General features: G+C 48.7%; 1 protein-coding gene across 1 annotated transcript in view; it reads right to left on the reverse strand.

The window, feature by feature from the left end:
- The window catches only part of IFNAR2 (interferon alpha and beta receptor subunit 2), a 276,605-nt gene that overhangs the window by 121,488 nt on the left and 130,718 nt on the right, over positions 1 to 24,399 (reverse strand). Inside the window, exon 7 of the mRNA XM_085621382.1 lies at positions 16,690 to 16,811. Within this exon, the coding sequence (XP_085477508.1) occupies positions 16,690 to 16,811 (122 nt within the window). The remainder of the gene's footprint in view (positions 1 to 16,689; positions 16,812 to 24,399) is intronic.

The following is a 24,399-nucleotide window of genomic DNA, read 5'->3' on the forward strand; positions in this document are numbered from 1 at the left end:
CAGGTGTGGCGCTACGATTCCCAGTCCGTACAACGGATGTTAAGGTATACGAGTGTGGCCTAGGGCCTCAGGGGGAATTGCTGGTGAATATAGTGCTGAGGTCACCAGGTACCGCCTACAGCACCGTTATGTATGATTGGTGCAACAGATGCTAACCTATGTAGAGAAGGCCATTTACCTCTAATGAACTACATTTACATCTAATGAACTGCATTTACATATAAGGAACTGTATTTACGGCTAACTGCTTAGATAAACTTGAGTTGTTTGCATAAACCCTACAGTGTGGCGTCCCTTATTGTGTGCGTTCCCTGCTTCAGAGGATGTGTGTGTTGTATGGTCGCTTTACACATAAGCCTTTGGGTGCCCAGCCGCTTGAGTCACGTTACCCCCTTAGGGCTTAGTGACCCCAGGTCTTACAGGAACAGTCAAGCCTGAACTGCCAAGCCAGGTCCCCCCTGGACCGAAAACAAGCATCCTGGGACCGGTTTCAGGGCATCATCCCGGCTAGCTTGAATCTAGTGGCGCAGTGAGCATGGGACTCACGTCTGGGCATACCCTTCTCAATTTTGGGCGGCAAAAGAACAATCGATTAAACCCAAATCTTTATGACTGGGGTTGAATGTGTGCATGGTTCAGCATCCCGTCCATCATTTGTTCCGTTTGCCACCCTAAGTGTGAATGGTATGCCCAAAAATGAAAATACTACTTACCAGTATGCATCTGTTTTTGGCATGTAGAGCTGCAGATCCACACACTTAGCATTAGATCGCCATCTGGTGTTGGGCTCGGATGCTTGCTGTCGCGATTATCGGCCCACGGCCGAAACAGGGACTACGTTACCCAGACTCCCGACGCAAGTCCCACCCGGAAGCAGGAAGGCGCTCCTCGACCCCCGGAAGTACAAATACTCGCCGCTCCTGCAGAAGGGGGCTTGTCAATCCGCTGAGTACCTGACCCGTGAGCGAGAGTCTGTCCTCCGGTGAAACTACGCCATAGCGACCTGTCCAGAGCTGCGCTGCAGTCACCCGCGTATCGTATTTCCCAGAGCTCAACAGTTCATAGGATATCCGGAACCCACGAGACTCGGTCGGCGGAAGGTGTTGTCCCCGCGGGACGACCGAGTCTCACACCCCCCCCCCCGGTGAACCCAACTCAAGGGGAAGCGTTCGTAGACGCGTTCCTTCCTGTAGCCGCTCGTAGCGTTTCCACGGTGATGTAACCGGAGAGGAACGCACTCCAGAACTACCCCGCCGACCTCCAGCATCGTTCAGGTATTTGAGCTCATATTCGAGCTGGTGGGTCCTACTACTGCAAGGGGATAGCCGCCTGCAGTCCCGGCTTTTCCTTGATGATTTTGCGTTTTGGTGCTTGTTTGTTTGTTTTGTTTTCAGAGTAGTCACGGGCCACTGCCGTGTGTACTACTCTGGTTGGTACTATTGCCTCTTTGCTGATTTTGTGTCGAGATTCCGACAACCTACACCAGCGTCCCTTCTTGTGGTCCTGATCCTCCAAAACCCCCAGAAGGCATCTGGGATAACTGCTCCACGATTCTTCGTCGCACCTATTCCATTCCACAATTCCCCGAGAGTCCGTCGCCTCTTGCAGGTACGGAAAACCCCAAAGACAACTACAGAAGCAGGGGGGGGATAACTGGGGTGGGTCCGCCTTCTCTAATCCTCTGTCTCTCTCCCTGTGCAGTTTCCCCGGTTGGCCTGGTCTGGACCCCTGGAAGGCAAGAGGGACGCCGTGGTGTTTATTCTTTGTCCCTTTTTCTCTTCTTCCCTAGGGGGCAGTTCCCATAGCGGTGTTTATTACCCTGTGTGGTGCGGCGCCCTGGGGAATTTGGGGACATACCCATCGATCCTCGCTCCTGCTGATGACCTACTGAGGTTAGTGGCTACCCTAGTAGCAAGAGCTGCTGGCATCGTGACAGATTGACAAGCCCACGTGCACCATCAGCCCGAGCGATGGATACTAACGCCGTGTTAGCCTCACTGGTGGAGAGCCTGGCGGCTTTGCAGCAGGAGGTTCACACCTCTAGACAGGAGTCCCAAGAGCTTAGAGCCGAGATAGGGACCCTACATAGAGAAGTAGCGGGCATCTCCCGAAGTGGCAAAACCCCGGTAGCGGGGATAAGTCCGTACATCAAGGACTGGACACTGCCCCCACTAACCACCTCTATGGGGGCGGGTGCACAGGCCCCGGGATTCTTTTCCGCGCACACCCTCAGTCCTCCCACCGTAGGGGCTACTCCAACAGTGCAGGTGATACATAACCCCGGCATACATCTGGCCCCACCAGAACAATTCTATGGGGACCCGAAGAAATTTGAGACCTTCCTTAACTAAAGCCGTCTACATTTCCTCTGCAAACCCGCCATCTTTCAGGAAGACGCGGCGAAGACTTCATTCATGATGTCCTATATGGGAGGGAATGCTGCCAATTGGACCATCCCGTTAATGGAGCGGAATGATCCAGTCCTGCATGATTTTAAGGCCTTTTGTTTAGAGATGAGGAAACTTTTCGACAGGAAAACGCATATGTTGTCCTTGGATAAAGAACTCCTCACATTACGTCAGGAATCACAGGACCTGCTGACTTACATAACGGCGTTCAATCGCCTGTTGGTTGAAACCGACTGGCCACCCGAGAAAAGGACTACTCTGTTTTACCAAGGGCTCCGGTGCGAACTTAAGGACGTCCTTTCCCAAGTGGTACAACTACCCCAGTCCTGTGAGGAATTAATCGAACTTACAGTCCAATTGGACCATAGGGTGCAAGAGCGAAAAGGGGATAGAAGCCGAGGCGAGATGCGCCCCATCCCTGTTCGACCACGGCTCACTCAGGGAGACTCACCCAAGTCCTCCGACAGACCCGAACCCATGCAGATAGGAGGTATCAGAGGGCCCTTGACAGCTGACGAAAGAGAAAAAAGAAGACAACAGAAACTGTGTCTGTATTGCGGGAAAGGGGGACATTTCATTAGGGACTGCCGAGCCCGGGAGAGAGGTCCGGAGAGAGGCAATCTCTCAAGAACACAGGCCGCTATCCAACAGGAGTCGGAAAACTACGGAACCCAAGGATAGAAGGGACCAACGCCTTGGGTTTGGGCTTATCTACGGTCCCAGCGCTGCTGGCAAACACTCTCCAACCGGCAGTAGCCCATATCTCTGTGAATGTCGAGTTATGGGTCTCAATCACCGCTCCTCTCAGTACCTCGGCCTTGTTGGATTCCGGAGCCACAGGAAACTACATAGACCAGCAGTACGCAAAACATATCGGAGTGCCCTGCGAGAGCAAAAAAACCCCAGAAGCCGTGAAGGCTGTCGATGGGAAGGCCTTGACCTCCGGTCCGGTCACACATCACACCTTGCCGCTTACCTTACAGATTGGGACGGATCATTATGAAACCATACAATTCGACCTTATTGACGCTCCACATTTCCGTCTCATCTTGGGCATGCCCTGGCTTACGTTACATGACCCGGTCATCCGATGGACAGAACGTACCGTTTCCCTGACGTCCACGTTTTGCCAAGAACATTGTACCCAGAAACAGGTCAAGCCAGAACAACGGAACAACACACAAGCGGAGTTGCTAGCGACGGGTTGCAGTACCGTTGGCTTCTGCTGTTCTACCGTCTTGCCCGAAGACTACAAGGAATACGGTGAGGTCTTTGATAAACAGAAAGCCACTCAGTTGCCGCCTCATCGACCCTACGATTGTCGTATAGAACTCATCCCCGGAGCAGACATTCCTTGCAGTAGAGTATATGCCCTTACCGAACCAGAGACACAGTACCTCCAGAAGTACCTGGCATCTAACATCAGGATTCATACGACACTCAACATCGCCTGCATCTTCTCCTCTCTTTTTCATTTCGAAGAAGGACTGTGACGAGCTCCGAACCTGTATCGATTACCGGGCTCTTAACAAAGTAACGATAAAAAAATCGATACCCGTTGCCATTGATTCCTGTCTTACTGGACCAACTAAGAGGGGCTCGTATCTTTACCAAGCTAGATCTGAGGGGTCCTATCACCTGGTGCGCGTGAAGGCTGGAGATGAGTGGAAAACCGCCTTTCGTACAAAATACGGCCTTTACGAGTACCAGGTGATGCCTTTCAGATTGTGCAACGCCCCCGCAGCCTTCCAGTACTTTATGGACGAAGTCTTACGGGGGCCTATTGAACACACACTGTATAGTATACATTGACGACATCTTGGAATATTCGGACAACCTTCCAGACCACATACTCCACGTCAAAAAGGTGCTAGACAGACTCCGGGCTCATTCCTTGTACGCCAAACTCGAAAAATGTTTGTTCCATGTAGAAGAGGTTACCTTCCTGGGATATGTTATCAACTCCCGAGGCTTTCAAATGGACACTGGGAAGGTAGAGGCCATAACAGGATGGAAGCCACCCCATACCATAAAGGCAGTGCAAAGCTTTCTGGGATTCGCGAATTACTACAGGCGTTTCATCAAGGACTTCTCTAAGGTAATCCACCCCATCTCCAGCCTCCTGAGAAAAAACGCCTTGTTCCAGTGGAACGCCGAAGCCAACCAGGCCTTTGAGACACTGAAAAGTCATTTCACCAATGCCACTATCCTCAGGCATCCCGATACTTCCCTTCCATTTGTGGTGGAAACAGACGCTTCACAATACGCACTCGGGGGTATTCTATCCCAACGACACCCCGAGACCGGACAGCTCCATCCCGTCGCGTACTTCTCCAAAAAACTGGCCCCTAGCGAGATCAACTATTCGGTGTCGGATAAAGAGTTACTGGCCATAAAAAGGGCTTGTGAGGAGTGGAGGCATTACTTGCTGGGTGCGAGGCATACGGTGGAAATCTACACCGACCACCGAAACCTCCTCTTTTTGAAAACAGCACGAGCACTAACTCCCCGCCAACTGAGATGGTCTCTGTTCTTTTCTGACTATGACTTCCTGATTAAATACAAACCCGGACCCCAGAATGGGAAAGCAGATGCTCTGTCCTGACAAGATGATGAAACATTTCCGTCCCCGGATGAAAACCAAGAGCCTCCTCCCATAATCCCTGCGGCAGCATTTCAGGATAACACCCTCGCCTTCGTGGTTTCCAAGGATTTCCTCGAACATGTGAAAGTCGCCCTAACCGACATAGATAGCCAAACTTGGCTACAGGAAGAACCAGGACACAGAACCACCACAGGGGACTTGTTATATCATCATCATGCGCTGTACATACCTCATGCAACACTACATCAACAAGTATTAACCTGGGCTCACGACTCCAAGTTGGGAGGACATTTAGGGGAATATAAAACCATAGCGAACATTGAAAGATCCTTCTGGTGGCCTACACTGTGCAAAGATACAAGGGAGTACTTAAAATGCTGTGCAGTGTGCGCTCAGGGAAAAACTAGCAATGTCAAACCAGTGGGGTTATTACGGCCCATACCGATCCCTCCAGTTCCCTGGCACACGGTCTCCATGGACTTTGTAGTTGAAATGCCCCCCAGTGAAGGATACACTCCATTCTCGTTGTGGTTGACCATCTAACAAAGATGGGAAGATTCATTCCCCTTAAGAGACTGCCCTCGTCCGCTGAGCTGGCCTTGATATTCCTACAACACATAGTGAGAGCCCATGGGATACCCCAAATTCTCATCACCGACCGGGGATCCCAGTTCACTTCCCGGTTTTGGAGGGCGCTGTGTACAGCCATGGACCTTGACGCCCGGTTATCCACAAGCTACCATCCCCAAACAGATGGGAAAACCGAGAGGCTCAACCAAATGCTAGAGCAGTACTTACGTTGTTTCACCCTCCAAAACAGCACTGACTGGTATTCCTTGATCTGGACAGCCGAATTCGCGTACAACAACGCAGAACACTCCACGCTAGGGTGCTCCCCCTTCTTTTGTTTACACGGGTTTCACCCAAATATGCTACCGTTCGACTGGCCTGTGGAGTCCAAACACCCCTCGATAGAGGAACATCACGCTCACTTGAGAGCAGTGCTCATAGATGCCAAACGGCAGTTTGCCCACGCCCAAACCACACAGAAAAAGGCAGCAGACACAAAAAGAACGCCAGAACCCGCCTATCAGATTGGTGACCAAGTGTGGCTGTCCACAAAAAACCTCCACTTAAAAGGGGTGGGAAAATTAGCACCTAAATACATAGGGCCCTATGGGATTGAGGGTATTATCAATCCTGTAGCAGTCCGGCTCACCTTACCCCCTGCATGGCGTATCCACCCTGTATTTCATGTTTCCTTGCTTCGACCATGTCCGAGGAACATGAGATTGCCAGTCAAACCTACGTCACTGGAGATAGACGGACAGGAAGAATATGAAGTCCGAGACATTCTAGATTCACGTCTCCTGTGAGGCAGGGTACAATATTTAATCGACTGGGAAGGCTATGGGGTTGAAGATAGAACATGGGAACCAGCCAACAACCTACATTGCCCCCAGCTATTGAAACGTTTCCACGCAAGACACCCCGGTAAACCTGGGCAACCGCCGAGACGGCGGTCCGTAAGGGGAGGTTCTGTCGCGATTATCGGCCCACGGCCGAAACAGGGACTACGTTACCCAGACTCCCGACGCAAGTCCCACCCGGAAGCAGGAAGGCGCTCCTCGACCCCCGGAAGTACAAATACACGCCGCTCCCGCAGAAGGGGGCGTGTCAATCCGCTGAGTACCTGACCCGTGAGCGAGAGCCTGTCCTCCGGTGAAACTACGCCATAGCGACCTGTCCAGAGCTGCGCTGCAGTCACCCGCGTATCGTATTTCCCAGAGCTCAACAGTTCATAGGATATCCGGCACCCACGAGACTCGGTCGGCGGAAGGTGTTGTCCCCGCGGGACGACCGAGTCTCACCCCCCCCCCCCTTCCCCCAGTGAACCCAACTCAAGGGGAAGCGTTCGTAGACGCGTTCCTTCCTGTAGCCGCTCGTAGCGTTTCCACGGTGATGTAACCGGAGAGGAACGCACTCCAGAACTACGCCGCCGACCTCCAGCCTCGTTCAGGTATTTGAGCTCATACTCGAGCTGGTGGGTCCTACTACTGCAAGGGGATCGCCGCCTGCAGTCCCGGCTTTTCCTTGATGATTTTGCGTTTTGGTGCTTGTTTGTTTGTTTTCAGAGTAGTCACGGGCCACTGCCGTGTGTACTACTCTGGTTGGTACTATTGCCTCTTTGCTGATTTTGTGTCGAGATTCCGACAACCTACACCAGCGTCCCTTCTTGTGGTCCTGATCCTCCAAAACCCCCAGAAGCCATCTGGGATAACTGCTCCACGATTCTTCGTCGCACCTATTCCATTCCACAATTCCCCGAGAGTCCGTCGCCTCTTGCAGGTACAGAAAACCCCAAAGACAACTACAGAAGCAGGGGGGGATAACTGGGGTGGGTCCGCCTTCTCTAATCCTCTGTCTCTCTCCCTGTGCAGTTTCCCCGGTTGGCCTGGTCTGGACCCCTGGAAGGCAAGAGGGACGCCGTGGTGTTTATTCTTTGTCCCTTTTTCTCTTCTTCCCTAGGGGGTGGTTCCCATAGCGGTGTTTTCATTACCCTGTGCGGTGCGGCGCCCTGGGGAATTTGGGGACATACCCATCGATCCTCGCTCCTGCTGATGATCTACCGAGGTTAGTGGCTACCCTAGTAGCAAGAGCTGCTGGCATCGTGACACTTGCACCTTGTTGTTGTCTTGGAAGAAGTCTTTGTAGTCACGAGATAGGTGACTCCTCCCTTGGACGATAGTGCGCATGGGCATCGACTCCATCCTCAGATTGTTTTTCGCCATGATGGGAAATGATGGAGTTAGTAGAAAAGAAAGAGATGTCTATGTGTGTATATCTAAGTAAGATAGTACTGGAACAGATACAGGTCCCGGGGAGGTGGGTGGGCGTGTGTGGATCTGCAGCTCTAGATGCCACGAACAGATGCATACTGGCAAGTAGCATTTTCCGTTGAGGCATATGAGCTGCAGTTCACACACTGTACAGCAGTATCTCCCCTAGCGGTGGTCACCTGTATCGGTTGCAGTAGTTTGAAAGAGCGTTTTAAGAACAGCTTGGCCCACAGAAGCTTGTCGCTTGGCCTGCATGTCAACACAATAGTGTTTAGTGAAGGTGTGTGTTGTAGACCATGTTTCTGCCTTACAAATGTCTTCTAGGGGAATGTTCCCTAAGAATGCCATGGAAGCCCCTAGTTTGCGTGTTGAGTGCGCTCTAGGGGGAATTGTTAGCGTGCGTTTAGCCTTTTGGTAACATATTTGGATACATTTAACAATCCACCTTGCAATCCCAGCTTTGGAGATGGGATTACCCTTATGTGGTGGGAAAAAAGCTACAAACAATTGTTTAGTTTTGCGAAAGGATTTAGTCCTGTCAATATAATAAAGTAGAGCTCTTTTGACGTCTAGCGTGTGAAGAGCTCTCTCTGCTACAGAGTCTGGGTTTTGGAAAAACACTGGTAACTCCACTGATTGGTTAAGGTGAAATGCAGAGATGACTTTAGGCAGGAATTTTAGATTTGTTCTGAGAACCACCTTGTTACGATGTATTTGTAAGAAGGGTTCTTGTATGGTTACAGCCTGGATCTCACTCGCCCTTCTGAGAGAGGTGATTGCAATAAGGAAAGCTACTTTCCATGTGAGGAACTGAAGTTCACATTTATGTAGAGCTTCAAATGGGGGTCCCATGAGCCTAGTAAGTACAATGTTGAGATTCTATACCGGAGAGGGTGGTAATGTGGGAGGAATTATTTTTTTAAGTCTCTCCATAAAGGCTTTAATTGCTGGGACCCTAAAAAGGGACAAGTGTTGTCTGTTTTGTAGGTAAGCGGCAAGTGCTGCTAGATGTAGGCATATGGATGAGTATGCTAAATTACATCTTTGCAAATGTAGTAAGTAGCAAATGATGTTCTGGATGAATATGCCTGTTCACTCCACATACCATTAAGTTCTGGATGGACGCATCCAGAGGATTAATGTTATTGTTAGTGCAGGAAATGGCAAATCTCCATTTTGCAGCATAGCAAGCTTTGGTGGTAGGGCGCCTGGCTTCTTTAATGATATTCATACAGTCCGGTGGAAGGTTAAGGTAACCGAACTCTAGGACTTCAGGAGCCAGATCGCCAGATTCAGCTGAGTTTGATCGGGGTGCCTTATCTCTCCATGGTTCTGCGTTAGTAGTGATGGGGAGAGGCGTAGTTTTTGGTGTGGGACAAGTGAGAGTTCCAACAGTGGTGTGAACCACGGTTGGCGTGCCCATGTGGGAGCTACTAGGATCATTTTTAGAGACTGTTGTCGGAGCTTGCGTACCACTTGTGGCATCAGTGGGAGTGGCGGAAAAGCGTACGCAAATCTGCCTGACCAGTTCATCCATATCGCATTGCCCTAGGACAGCGGGAGTGGAAACCTGGCGGCGAAGGTTGGGCATTTTGCATTTTCGTGTGTGGTAAACAGATCTATGTCTGGTTGGTCCCATAATTTGGAAGAATGTTAGAAGAACTTATGGATGTAGTTCCCATTCGTGAATCTGTTGTGTCTGTCGACTTAACAGATCTGCAATCTGATTGTGAACTCCTGGAAGGTGCTCTGCAAGCAGGTATATGTTTTGTGGGATGGCTCATCTCCAAAAGTTCTGTGCGAGCTGGGACAGCTCTAGAGAATGTGTGCCTCCTTGTTTTTGTATGTAATACATGGCTGTCATGTTGTCCGTTCGGATCAGATCTGCCTTATTTTGTACATGGAGTTGGAATGATTTCAGAGCTAGGAATATTGCTAGCAGTTCTAGATGATTGATATGGAGCACTTTCTGTTGAGTGGTCCATTTGCCTTGAGTTGTGTGATTGAGGAGATGGGCTCCCCATCCTGTGAGTGATGCGTTTGTTGTTAGTAGTATCTGTGGAACAGGCTCGAAGAACGGCCGCCCTTTGGATACGTTTGTTGTGTTCCACCACTGCAGAGAGCGACATGTGCGGCTGTCCACCAACACCAGATCTGTAAGTTGTCCTTGAGCCTGATTCCACTGATGTGCCAGACATTCTTGTAAGGGACGCATCAGAAGTCTTGCGTGCATTGGATTGTCAAACACTTGACCTGCATAAACGTCTATATGAATATACTTTGTGTCACATTGTGAAGCCCTGAAGAAGTCTCTATGGGAGACGAAACGCATTGGCTATGAATCTTTGCCTTTGAGGAAATAAAGAGAAACCCTTTTAAGAAACATAATGAAAAACTTTTTCAAGAAAACACACATTTGGATTTGGATATCTTTCCGTGTGCTCATTGTCTTGAACTTTAATGTGGACTCTTTATAACATGTTGTATAGTGCTGGACCGTTTTGCATGTAATGCATTTGAAGTCTTGCATAAGGTACAATAAATATGCAAGATGCCATCATGCCTATGAGTTGCATGAACACTCTGGCTGGGAGAGAGTGTTGGGTGTGAAATTTGTTGTATGCTGGCTATCCTGACTGGACTGGGATACGCTAGAGCTGTGGAAGTGTTTATTGTGGCCCCTAGATATTGAGGTACCTGAGAGGGCTGGAGGTGCGACTTGGTATAGTTGATCGTGAACCCCAAGTTGTGCAGCGTTTGGACGGTTTGGTGAGTGTGTTGAACACACTGGTTGAATGATTTGGCTTTTATCAGCCAGTCGTCCAGATATGGGAAGACATGGATTTGTTGTCTTCTTAGGTGTGCTGCTACCACTGCAAGGCACTTGGTAAATACTTGGAGCAGTGGTGACTCCGAATGGAAGGACTTTGAACTGATAGTGTTGTCAGTCTACCACGAACCTTAGATACTTCCTGTGAGCAGGATGTATGGGAATGTGGAAGTAGGCGTCCTTGAGATCTAGTGTGGCTAGGAAGTCCCCTTGTTGGAGCAGTGGAAGCACTTGTTGGAGAATGATCATGTGAAAATGATCCGAGTGTATATACAGATTGAGGGGTCTTAGGTCGAGTATTGGCCTTAGGGTCCCGTCCTTTTTGGGGATTAGGAAATACAGGGAGTAAACCCCTGTTCCCTTCTATAGTAAGGGGACTGGCTCTATGGCGTGCTTCTGAAGCAACGAGAGAACTTCTTGTTTTAAAAGTGTAAGATGTTCTGTGGACATTGGACGCTGCTTGGGTGGTATGTTTGGGGGGTTAGCTGTAAATTCCAGGCAGTAACCATATTGGATAATTCGTCTTACCCACTTGTCTGTTGTGATGGAGTCCCAGACACGTATGAACTGTGACAATCTTTCCTCGACCGGAGTGGAATGGTCTGGGGGGAGTGGAGGGAAGTCACTGTTTAGCAGCAGGAGAGGTGCGAGTGTTGTTGTTACCTCGGCCTCTGCCTTTGTTGTTGTTCCCTCTGTATCCTCCTCTAAAATATCCTCTATTGGGGGATGTTTGGATGGCGTTTTTAAAGGAAGATTAGGTTATCTGTGCCCACGTTTTTGGAGGCTCCTCTATAGAAGGAGCGACGAAAGGAGCCACGTGTGTGCAGGGACTGCAACACTCCCATGGACTTAGCAGTCTCTGTGTCTTTTTTCATTTTTTCAAGATCAATGTCTACAGCCGGTCCAAAAAGTTGTTCTTGATTGAACGGCTGATTTAGAATGGTGGTCTTGACCTCTTGCTTAAAACCTGAAATGCGTAGCCAGGCATGTCACCTGAGCAGTACACTAGTATTAATGGCCCTAGAAGCAGTGTCTGCGGCATCAAGGGCATATTTAATTGAGGCGTTTGTTATTAATTTGCCCTCCTGGATTAGATCATTTGCTTGAGTTTTATATTGGTCAGGCAAATGCTGTAATAGGGTTTCCAACTGGTCATAGTGGGCCCTATCATATCTAGCGAGCAGTGGTTGAGTGTTGGCTATGCGCCAGTGATTGGCCGCCTGCACAGCTACCCTTTTGCCAGAAGCATCTAATAATTTAGATTCTTTATCAGGGGGTGGTGTATCCCCGGAGGTCTGGGAGTTGGAAACGACTAATGAATCCAAGGGCAGCTGACCTTTGATGTACACAGGGTCGTCAGAAGCAGTTCTATATTTTTTATCTATCCTAGGGTTAAGCATTCTGGCCCGTACAGGATCTTTGAATATGTCAGGGACATGTTTAATGACCCCTTTAATCATTGGTAATATGTGCACGTTTTTTTGAAACTGTTCAAATGTATCTAGAAGGAAATCCTCCTCTGTTGTGTCAGAGTGCATATGCACACCGTGGAAAACAGCGCCCTATTGATTAGTTGTCCAAAACCAATATTGTCGTCTGGGGGAGATGGTTTTGTTGAGTATTGTTGGGGGATTGGGAGGTCTGGTGGATCTATTGGGTCGTTGTAATCCCAATCATCTTGTGGTGGGTCGTCTGGATCCATGAACGGGTCATTAGGGTCTCCCCCCAACCCTAGGTCATCATCATCATCATCATCTTGTGGTGGTGTATGTGGTGGAGAAATTATAGGTGGAGGTGTAACAGGTTTGGGTAGAGGAAGGGGGTTAGAAGGAAGGACAGGAGAAGAAGGAGGCATAGGTGACGTAGCACAGTCCTTCTTCTTGACAGGCACTGGAGGGGTGTGTGCTGTGGCCAATTTCCTCTTATTGCATGGCACAGCTGTGACATGTCCTGTTTTAGGGTTAATGCAGATCTTTTTCTATTTGGGATCAACAGGATCCGGATGAAAATGTTTCTCTTCCTCGATAACCGCTTTCGGCGCCGATTTTTTCGGTTCCGAGCGGGGCTGGTGCAGAGATTTGGGCTCTTTGGCCTTAGGAGGCGTGGTAGAATACTTAGGCTTGTTTTTCGGTTCCTAAGGTTTGGATTTTGGAGCTGAGGTGTAATCTTTAGGCTTGGAAGTGTTCGAAGCCGGTTTATCTATGGGCCTCGAGGTGTTCGGGCCGGTTTTTGTTTTGATGAGGAAGGAGTCGGAGCCGATTTCGGAGCAGAGTGTTCTTTTGGCTTCGGTACCGAAGGTGCCGGTGGGACTATTACATGCGGTGTGCTCGGTCCCGAGTTACCGGAAGGCTTATCTTTCTTCTTCGGAGCCGGGCCCAGAGGCGGGGCTTCTGAAGTGTGCTTTCGGTCGTGACTAGGGCTAACAGGCGAAGTCTTGACCAGTGCCTTCTGTTTTGGTGGTGGGGTTGGGGCAGGGGCAGTAGTACTCACTCGCTGACCAAGAGTGATGGGGTCATCGGAGTCTTCTGCCTCTGACACGATCTCCAGATCTTCGGAATCTTCTTCGTGGACATTTGGACCTTGATCAAAGATGTCCACTGGTTCCGGAGCTGATCTCTGTGCCATGATGTGTCATCGAGCCTGACGATCGCGGATAGTCTTTTTCGAACGAAAAGAGGCACAGGCTGGGCAGCTGGACTTGTGTTCTGGCGAGAGGCACAGGTTACAGACCTCGTGATGGTCACTTTGTGGGAACTTTGCTCCACACTGGGGGCATTTTTGGAACGGAGTCCTTTCCATGAGCCGTAGGCCTTGCGGTTTGGATAGGCCTAACGGCCCGCATCGATGATTGGAATTGAGCCGATGAAAGGTGCGTCGAAGATTGGATGTTTGAAGTCAAATCGAAGAGTTTGAGAAAGTTTTGCGCATCGAAAAAGTTTGAAACTTAAGTTTCGAACCGCTGCGCAAAAGTTGCATCCGAACCCAATGGGGGAAAAAAACAATCCCCATGTGCACTATCGTCCAAGTGAGGGGTCACCTATCTCGTGACTACAAAGACTTCTTCCAAGACAACAACAAGGTGCAAGCATCCGAGCCCAACACCAGATGGCGATCTAATGCCAAGTGTGTGATCTGTAGCTCATATGCCTCAAACACAAGGTTTTAGAATTGACGATTACCTTCAGCTTCGCAGGAAAGAGAACTGAAGGGCTCGTAGCTTTCGTTTCAGCATATCAAACAATCGCCTGTGCTGCTGGATTGCCTAAGCAAAATCATGATACGCATGTTTGGATAGGAAAGATCTTGCCGGCGTCTGACCTTTAGAAGAACAACATCTGTATCACGAAAGTTGGGGACTCGTGCAATCATTCAGGAATGCCGGTGGCCGGCTAGGGCACAGCGTAAGGGACCAATGGGCCATCTCCACCACAAAACAGGGCAACAGGCACCCCTCCGGTATACAGGGGTGCAACCAATCCACTAGAAACCACTCAGCATTCGGGATCTCCACACTCTCAGGAAACCCCACAAACCAGATTATTCCTGCGTCACCAATTTTCAGCATCTTCGGACTGGGTGTCCACCGCTGTTGCCGCAATAAGGAGTGTCGAAATTTGGGCCTTGAGGACTGTCACATCATCTTCCTCGGACGAGACCCAGTGCTCGTTTTCAGTAACACGGTGGGCAACACTACGTAGGTCTTGACGCAGGAGCGAGACATCCACATTGACCTCCTTCAGTTTGGTCTCCACCATTTACTCAACTTCTGGATGGCCTGACAGATAGCAGCATGATCGGGCTGAGCTGGGGGGTACTCTATTGACAAGGGCCAGCTCCCTGCCCACCCAAGGCTGCCGTGGTGAGCTGGTCGATCAGAGTTTCAGCAGGTGCAGCAGGGGCATGCTGTCTTTACCCATATTGACCACAGACCCCAGAAGTCAGTCAGATGAAGAACGGCCCGCTTGCCCGAGGACAGCACGAGCAGCCACGACTGGGGCCCTTACTGCGTGGAAACCGGGCATCGGCCCCACCAGCCACTGCCCAAGTCACTAACCAGGGCCAACAATACCACTCTTGGAGGGAGGGGGGGTGAGAGGGGGGTATGCCGCAGTACGTCAGGGAGCAGCCATCCGCCCCAGCATTCAACCCTGACCCACAAGTCCACAGCTTTTTGACGGGCCCATGCCCAGTGTACATCCGCAGGTCCCCTTGGTCCAGGCCAGCAGAACTGTCCAAAACCCCTCTGGGCCCCAAGTTGTTCTCACCAGCCGCAGCCCATCGGTTCCTTTAGGGCTTAAAGTCACAACCAGGGGATATTATCATCCGCCCCACCAGGGGCACGCTGCAGCCTGCCACTACAGCAAGAGCATCCCCCACCCCTGGCCTCGCACAGCTCTGGGGCACAGTGTGACTCCTGCAGAGGAGGCCACCTGCACCCGTCTGAGCCAGGCCTCCAACAAGCGAAGGCAAGTCCAGCAGTGTTCCAGCAGTCGCCTCAAACTTCCCGTGGCCCTTGAGTTTTCCAAGACTACAGGGCACCAGCAGGGAATCCAGGCCTCCAACCCATCAGGGGGTGCACCACCGCAGCGAGCATGAATGTCCAGGCTACTTGTCACCCAAGCCCCAGCAAGTCCCTTGATGATCCTATATTTATCAACCAAACGAATTCCCCCAAAAATAAAGAATGAAAACAACTGAGAATCCACTTAAAAGCACGATACAAAGTTAGATCCAAATTCTATTTGAAATTGAGTAGTAGGGCAATAAAGTCAGATGTTACAAATGATACTCCCTTTTTTTTGTTTTTGCTGAGTTTTATATAGCGCGAACTTGACCCAATTCCAATCGGGTATCAGAGCGCTTTACATAGCACCAGTTACGTTACATGAGGACACACATTCTTTTTTTTTGGTTAGGCACGGGGAGATTAAGTGATTTGCCCAGAATCACAGGATGTTCAGTGTCAGTACCGAGACTCGAACCCAGTTCCCCAGGTCCGAGGTGCGCGAGGGGCCGGCTTCTGCCTGCATGGCCATTCACAGCAGGCAGGTGCCCAACTATAGAAGGCGAGCACAGTGGTGCATCCACGGCTTCCTCAGTTTCAGTGCGGCCGCCACACCCAGCACCACCATTGAGGTAACAATCAGACAGCTGCTGGATCATAGGCAAAATCCCGAGATAGACCCCACCTCCACAGGAGCTCTCAGAGCCAGGCCACACCGGGCTGAGGAAAAGGAACTGGCACAGCGGCACGGATTGCAGCAGATGAGCGAGGAGATTGGGAGCGATCCTAGCATGTGGCCAACATCGTGGTTGTCGTGGCCACGCCCCTGCCAAACTCGAAAAAGAGTGGTTCTTTTTAGAAAATTCCATATTCTTCTTTGTTTAGTGTAGTGGCAATAGTATCAAGGATCTTGGTATTGCAGCTCTGATGTCATCCGATTCGAACCTGATGTATCTGTAGAGTCACTTCTACTGTTCAGGATAACATTACATAACAGTAAATCTGTAAAATGCAACTGGAACATTATCCATTAGAGATACCTGAATCACTATGATCCTATATTTATCAACCAAACGAATTCTCCCAAAAATAAAGAATGAAAACAACTGAGAATCCACTTAAAAGCACGATACAAAGTTAGATCCAAATTCCATATGGAATGGAGTAGTAGGGCAATAAAGTCAGATGTTACAAATGATTCTCCCTTTTCATTAGGTTCCCTTTTTTTTGTTTTTGCAGAGTTTTGTATAGCGCGAACTTGACCCGAATCCAATCGGGTATTAGAGCGCTTTACATAGCACCAGTTACGTTACAGGAGGACACACATTCATTTTTTTGTTAGGCACGGGGAGATTAAGTGATTTGCCCAGAATCACAGGATGTTCAGCGTCATTACCGAGACTCGAACCCAGTTCCCCAGGTCCGAGGTCGAGCGCCCTAGCCGTTAGGCCAACTCCTCTCCTCAATCTCTTTACGATCATGCAGAACAGTGCATTACTCACCAGGGCTTTTGGCAAAGTGTGGCTATTGAGGCAGATAAAACCTGACAGAAACAATCCAACAAGCAGGAGCAAGAATCCAATGGACAAAATTACTCCAAGTATCACTGCATGTACAGTAGAGCCTACAAATGAGGAGCAGACGGATATTAAATGCAGGAACAATTAACATTTTCTGACACAAAAGAATAGTCATTTTCATCACAAACCAAATTGCTAAACAGTTTAAAACAGACCTTCCTTCCTTTAAAACATTATTAAATAATTTTCCTAGGTACAGCCACTAGGGTACTCCACTGTATGCCAATGCTTTAGATCACAGTCCTCTTCTTGGAAAACCTGTCATTTACCTAGCCCTGCACCATCTTCCTCTTGAGATGGATTCATGAGGTTGAACACGCAACTATGAAGACTCTACTTTAAAGAAAAAACATACAATGGCTAAAGACAATACTTTGCCTCCTCGAACACTCTCAAGAATATCAGTCCACAGATACTAGTCATGCTCTACCATACATTGATGCACATAGCCGGAGCGGAATGACATGCCAAGGAGTCTCAGTTCTCAAACAAAAGGGCTTACAATAACTGTACACATTTGACCCAATCCCCATTTCAAACGTTGTCTTGTACCAATTTGACACTACCGTTTTGTTGAAGTGTTCATTTCACTCGGGTAACAATTAAAGAACAATAATATGGTTTCAGACAGAATCTATTCACATATATCGGTAGACATTTCACAGTTTTTTATTTCGGCAAACAATATATCACAGTAATTACATCACACAATTACCTTTATATCATAGTAGGTGACATCAGGTTTACCTTACTTAGTGTATAATCACTGCTTTCAAATAGTACCTCTGTTGGAGTTGTAATTACGGGGGAAGTATATATATATATATATATATATATATATATATATATATATATATAAATACACACACACAACAATGCTTTAAATTAAATTCCATATTTCAACCTAATATAATCTAAATGTAATTACCCATCCACAATCACAAAAAAGACACTGATGACTCCTAAATACAACCCACCCCTTAAACCTAAAGTTCCTGTACTACCCCACAAACTCCCCATCTCTCACCCCTAAAAATTCCTTACTACCCCTAAACACCACCAATCCCTGAACACTAAAATTCCCAAGCTATTAAAAGTCAATACTACAACTGTAGACTACCCATCCCTGATCCCCAACAGTTACTTACTCTCTTTATACACTAACTATCCCATTGCCCTAAAAACGCCTTACAACCCCTATAACTACCCATCTCTTAACCCTAACACTCCTTACTTTCCCTACACAATACCCATTCCTGAACCCCAAAACTCATTACTACCCCTATACATTATCCATCTCTGAACCCTAAAAACTCATTACTGCAAAAGTGTACTCTCCCTGAGTTCTAAAAACTCCTTAGACTACTTAACACAACCCTTCCCTGAACCTAAAACCTTTTTACAATTAATCATATTTTTTACTCCACGTATTTATCACCTTAAATGTAAATATTCCAAATAAAATATTTTTAACTTAAAGTCCACTGAATTGAAATTTTCAAATACTATTACAATTGCATAGCCCTCAGAAACCTCCTCCTCGCTGAACTGCCTCTCAGCTGCACTCTCTGTTTCCCTTAGCCAGTCCATGGCTGCCGCTGCTGGCAATAAGATCAACGATATCGGTGTCCCGATTTGCAGTAGAAAACTGCTCTCCTCAGTGCTTACTAAAGTCGTACGGCGCAGCTTACCGTAGTCCTGGCATCTTCCGACACCAGGCAACAGTCGATATATAGATATATATATATTCACTGAAAAACCCATAGGTTTTAGGGAAAGTTATAGGTAGTAGGACATTTCACTCGTACAAAACCCGTGAAATTCCCCCGTTATAGTTAGTTCAGCTAACTAGAACTCGCGCTCCCCAATGCACTGCTGATGACGTCACATATTTCATCACTCATGACATGGTCAGTGACATCACTGATGGCCAACTACCCTACTTTTTACCTCCAGTAAGCACCACGCAGTGGGATTGGGGAGAGGTAGACAAAGGCCATGCCCCCTTTTTCCACCACTCTGCAAACGCGCCCACTGGCGCGTTGTAAGTTGGGGGATTAAGTCCCCTTGAATCCTGAGGGTCCCTGGGGTCCAACTAGCCCACCAGGTACCTCCAGTAAGCGCCACAGAGCTGCGTTGCAGAGATGTGTAAAAAGGGGCGTGGCCTGGACCACCTCTCTGCAACGTAGCCCTGTGGCGCTTACTGGAGGTACCTGGTGGGCTAGTTGGCCCCCAGGGGCCCTCAGGATTGAAAGGGAATTAATTCCCCAACTTAAAACGCGCCACAGGGCGCCTTTTGCAGAGTGTTGCTGGGAGGGGCAGGGCCTCCAGCACGATCGCGTTGTTTTTTTTGTGGTTTATTTTTTGGAAGGGGGGCTGTGTGGCCCCCCTTTTTACTTTTTTTGGGCCCTGGGGACCTCATCCCCCAGGGCATGACCCCCATTTAAAAAAATAAATATATGAACGGGAAAGGGGCCGCGTGGGCCAATTTCGGCCCCGGGGACCCCATCCCCCGAGGCCGGCCTTTATTTTTTTTTTACTTTTATTTTTTACATTTTTTGGGAGGGGGGCCGCATGGCCCACCTCCCGGGCCACTTCTAGCCCGGGGGACCCCATCCCCCAGGGCAGGCCTTATCCGTTGGGGACCGTGGGGGGAGCCCTAATGCCCCCACGGTCCCGCCGGCTCCCCATGTCCTGCGGGAGCTGGCATTGCTTTTCCACATGGGGAGCTGCTGACATGCAGCTCCCCTTGTGGAAAAGCAATTCTGCTTTGCTTCATTGAAGCGAGAGCAGGTGCTCTCTCGCTTCAATGAAGCAAAGCAGTTTGCAATGACAGGGCGGGAGCCGCACGGCTCCTGCCCAGTCATTGCAAACAACAGTGTCCCGGAGGTGGGCACCCCGAGACACTACAGGAGCCAGCCCTGGGGGGTGGCAGTCCCCAGGGCAATGAAGGGCTCCAGGATGGGGGCGGCGCGGCCCCCCTTCCACCTACTGCACAGCCCTGGAAGGTGGTGGTCCCCGGGGATCCGTTATGGACCGCCGAATTTGAATATTAGTGCCCCGGGAAGGTGGCGGTCCCCGGGATGTGTGGAGGGCTCGAGCTCCCCCACACAGGTGTATTAAAAAAAAAAAAAATGCCCCAGGGTTGGCGGTCCCTGGGGCAGCGGGGTGGCCGTGTGCCCCCTGCAAAATAATTAATAACAGCCCCGGGGGTTTGTGGTCCCCGGGGCTTGGGCGGGCCTTGGAGGCCCCCCACACATTAAAAATAAGAAGCCATGGGAGGGTGGCGGTCCCTGGGGCTGCAAATATTTATGGAAAGCCTCCCTGGGCCCCCGCAATTACATTATCGCATGCCCCCGGGACTTGGCCCACCTGGGGGCTAAATAATAAAACGCAGGAGCCTGCGCTTCATTTTTTGTTTATTTTAGGCCGAAATTCGCGCTGGGTGTGCGAATCTCGCCAATGTATTTTTTAAAAAAAAATGCTTTTTTGGGCCCTGGGGCTCCTTGTGGTACCCCCTGAGCAGGCATAGGGGGTCAGGGTGTTTCTACCCTGCCCCCTTTTCTTTTTTTTCACCTTTGTTTCCCTGTGCCTCGGTTACCGAGGCACAAGGTGGCTGCCAACACTTCCTGCTTTGGAGTGCTGACAGCCAATTAGAATAAAGCTCGTGGTCGGGAGGGTCCGCGGATCCACCGTGCCTCTATATATCGAAACTTTTATTTTTTGATTTTCTCAGCAACTAATGAATGAATTTACACCATTTAAAAACAAGCATTTTCAATGCAATAGGTCTCGCATTTATGAGAGTTTGAGATGTTGGCATTGTAAATGACAATGTCTTTTATTTATGTGTTGTTTTTAAATCCAATAAATAAAAGGTATTGTCATTTACAATAACAATAGCTTAAACTTTCACAAATGCGAGACCTATTGCATTCCAAATGCGTGCACACTGTGAGCGATAGCAGCAGACTCACAGACACTGAGACTTAGCAGCTTCCATACATTGCAGTACATTAACCACTAGAAGCCTCTAAAGACACTGCAACACACACAAAGCACTAGAAGCCTCTACAGACACTGTAGCAGACTGTGAGAGTTAGCAGCAGACTCCCAGACATTGCAGCACCCTGCGAGACTTAGCAACTTTCATACATTGCAGCACACTAACCACTGGCAGCTTCTATAGACACTGTAGCACACAGTGGAGGATAGCAGACGCCCAGACACTGCAGCATGCTGTAAATGCTAGCAGCCTCTCAAATGATGCAATACACTGTGAAAGTTAGGATCATCCTAGACATTGTAGGAGGCTGTGAGAGGAAGCAGCCCCCAGACACTGTGGCACACAGTGGAAGTTGACAGACTCTTAGACAATGCCACATGAACAGAAGGCCAGAAGCCTCCCAGGCACTGCAGCACACAGTGAAGGCTAGAACCCACCGACACTGTAGCACACAGTGAAGGCTAGAATCCCCCGGCATTGTAGCACACAGTGAAGGTTAGAATCCCCCGGCATTGTAGCACACAGTGAAGGCTAGAACCCCCCAGCATTGTAGCACACAGTGAAGGCTAGAACCCCCAGGCATTGCAGCACACAGTGAAGGCTAGAACCCCCAGGCATTGCAGCACATAGTGAAGGCTAGAACCCCCCAGGCATTGCAGCACACAGGGAAGCTGCAGCATCCCAGACATTCTTTCTACAGAACCAATTGTTGTTATATACTAGTCATTTCACAGGTTCTGTAGGACACGGGGTCACCCCATCAGTATTAATGCTCATGCCACAAAGGCAGAGATCGGTTTGGCTCTCAATACCTATTAGAGGCTGGAGTTCTTGCCAATATACTTCCAGCTGGGACAACTCTTGGGAGAGAGCATTGGAAAGGTCAGAGCTACCAAAGGTGGCAGGTAATGCCAGGAAGTTCATTATGAGAAGGAGCAGGAATAACACAGAGAAACCTATGAATCTTGTAGTATTGCATTGTACTGTTGCCTGCACATAGGATGTACACCCAGCGCTACAAATAAAAGGCTTTTTCTTAGACGTTAAGTTATTGAGCTGCTTACAAGCAGGTATCTTCAACAGAAGCACTGACCTGCGGAACACTATTGACAACTGCACAACAAATTGTATTGTACTGTAATTGCATTTACATAGCGCTGCACAGAAAATACACCAAGCAATATCAGATGAAAGATTATTAAAACACACACAGGAAAGAAGTGTGGCTCTACTTGCGCCTCTGGTGTGACGCGAGTCCTCCACTGCGCCAGTGACAAAGATGGCGACTCAAAAGGCGAAGGTTGAAGAGGAAGCCCAAACCTTCCACATAGGGGTCAGTTATAGGAAGTGCCTGCGGGACAGAGAGGGGCCTTAAGAGCAGCTGAAGAAAGCAAAGAAGGACTACTCAGTGGGATACTGGACGTGAGCGGCACTGAGAGGAGACCAAAGCCTCAATCGTTAGGACTGTGAGAGGAGCCAAGATGGCAAAGTAAAATCCTATTATAAAATCGAGAGAAAAAGCCCAGAAAATAAAAGCCCTACGTCTGATGAGTTACTCGAGCATGGACCAGGCAAACTTAACAGCTGAAGTGCAACTTGAAGTAACATTCAGCGTAAATGGGCTTTTTACGTGCAAATCCAATCAAGCGACCCTTGACCTTCTGGTACGTCGCTCCCCCCCCCCCCGCCGCGATTCCACCTGCACCCCCGCTGTCGCCGCTGACGCCGGAGAATTCGAGGCCCTCCACCACCCGCAGGCTTCCACCTGCGCCTCATCCCTGGTGGCCAGTGGTGGCCTTAGGTTCGTTCCATTTCCCTTGTGCTGTCTTTGCCTTTTACCTCTGCGACCCTGATTTTGTGCCTGTGACTGCCCGTGGCCCCTGCCCCCCAGTCGCCGCTCTGCTCTGTGCCATTTTCCCTGTACTGTCCCTTGCTTTTGCCTCTGTGACCTTGATTTTGTGCCAGTGACTGTCCATGCTCCCTGCCCCTCGCTCGCCGCTCCGCTTCTGTGCCCCCTTTTTTATTTCTGTACCACCTCGCCGTCCACGTGTTTACTTTGTGCCTTTCTGAAACTAGGGGAACCTTTATACCAAATTTGGTGTAATTCCGTTCAGCAGTTCGGGCTGTAGCCGTGTCTAAAGTTTCCTATGGAAAATAACATGGAGAAAACACGTTTTGGACCCCCCTTTTTTTCCTCGGCCCCTGATTACTGAATCACCCCAAAACGTTCACGATAGGAGCTGACCGGAGCGCCCAACGTGTTTTGAAAATTTCGCGAAGATTCGTCATCCAGCGCCAAAGTTATTGGGAAAACAAAAAACACATTTCCTATGGAAACGAGGTCCTAACTATAACTACCTACTGACGACTGATATATATATATATATATATATATATATATATCTCAAACTGTTGTCAAAGGAACAACAAATGAGCACTATTAGTTGTTTAAGCCCATTTTTTAGCATACATTACAGAGTGATGGTGCACTCAAAACCTGACACGGTTTGACCCGGCAGCACCTTGCTCACGAGCTGGGTTTTGGGGCGCGTACACTAGATAAAAAGAATGATAAGGGATTTGTTGTTGTTCCTTTAACAACATAGTTTGAAATACAAAATTCGGAGCCTCTCCTGATGAATCCAGCACCCCTCACAAGAGTGCATAGTTGATATATATATATATATATATTCACTTAAAAAACCATAGGTTTCACACATGTTATAGTTAGGTGGATATTTCACTCGTAAAAAACCAATGAAATTCCCCCGTTATAGTTAGTTCAGATAACTATAACTCGCGCGCCCGCAATACTGCTCATGACGTCACATATTTCATCATTCATGACATGGTCAGTGGCATCACTCATGACATCACTGATGACATCATCCTTGTGATAGAGTGGCGGTCGCGCGAGTTATAGTTATCTGAACTAACTATAACTGGGGAATTTCATTGGTTTTTTACGAGTGAAATATCCATCTAACTATAACATGTGTGAAACCTATGGTTTTTTAAGTGAATTTGCAAGGTTTTTTAAATGCTAATTCCTAACTATAACGTGTGTGAAACCTATGGTTCTTTCAGTGAATTTGTACGGTTTTTTAAATGCTAAGTTATGCATGCATTATTATTTTTTTTATATATTTATTTTACAATAAACTACGTATTAAAATTTGTTTTTATTTTTTTGGGGGGGTTTTTCACCGTGCGCCCACGGTGCGCGCACCCCCGCGATTTTTTTTAAAAAAAATTAAAATGTTTTTTCTGCCTTCGGGGTCCTTCAGGGACCCCCTGACAAAGGCTAGGGGGTCAGGAACTCTCTACCCTGCCCCCTTTTCACGTTCGCCACCTTCCTTTTTCACTCTCGCACTGAAAACAAACAAAATGGCGGCTGACACTTCCTGATTTCGACCGATTCGAACGTTGACTAACATGTAACCACCAATCAGAATTACGCTCGCGCACGCTAGGGTGCTCACACGGTGCGCGGCTATAGATATGTATGTGCTTTTAACTGCAATTTTCTCAGGAACTACTGAACAGATTGACTCCATATATGCAAAAGGCACATCCCTTTTGGCAAAGAGGTAGTCCTCAGGTCAGGCATGTGCCTTTTGCTTAAA

The sequence above is a fragment of the Triturus cristatus genome, chromosome 8, assembly GCF_964204655.1.
Source record: "Triturus cristatus chromosome 8, aTriCri1.1, whole genome shotgun sequence".
Taxonomy (NCBI): domain Eukaryota; kingdom Metazoa; phylum Chordata; class Amphibia; order Caudata; family Salamandridae; genus Triturus; species Triturus cristatus.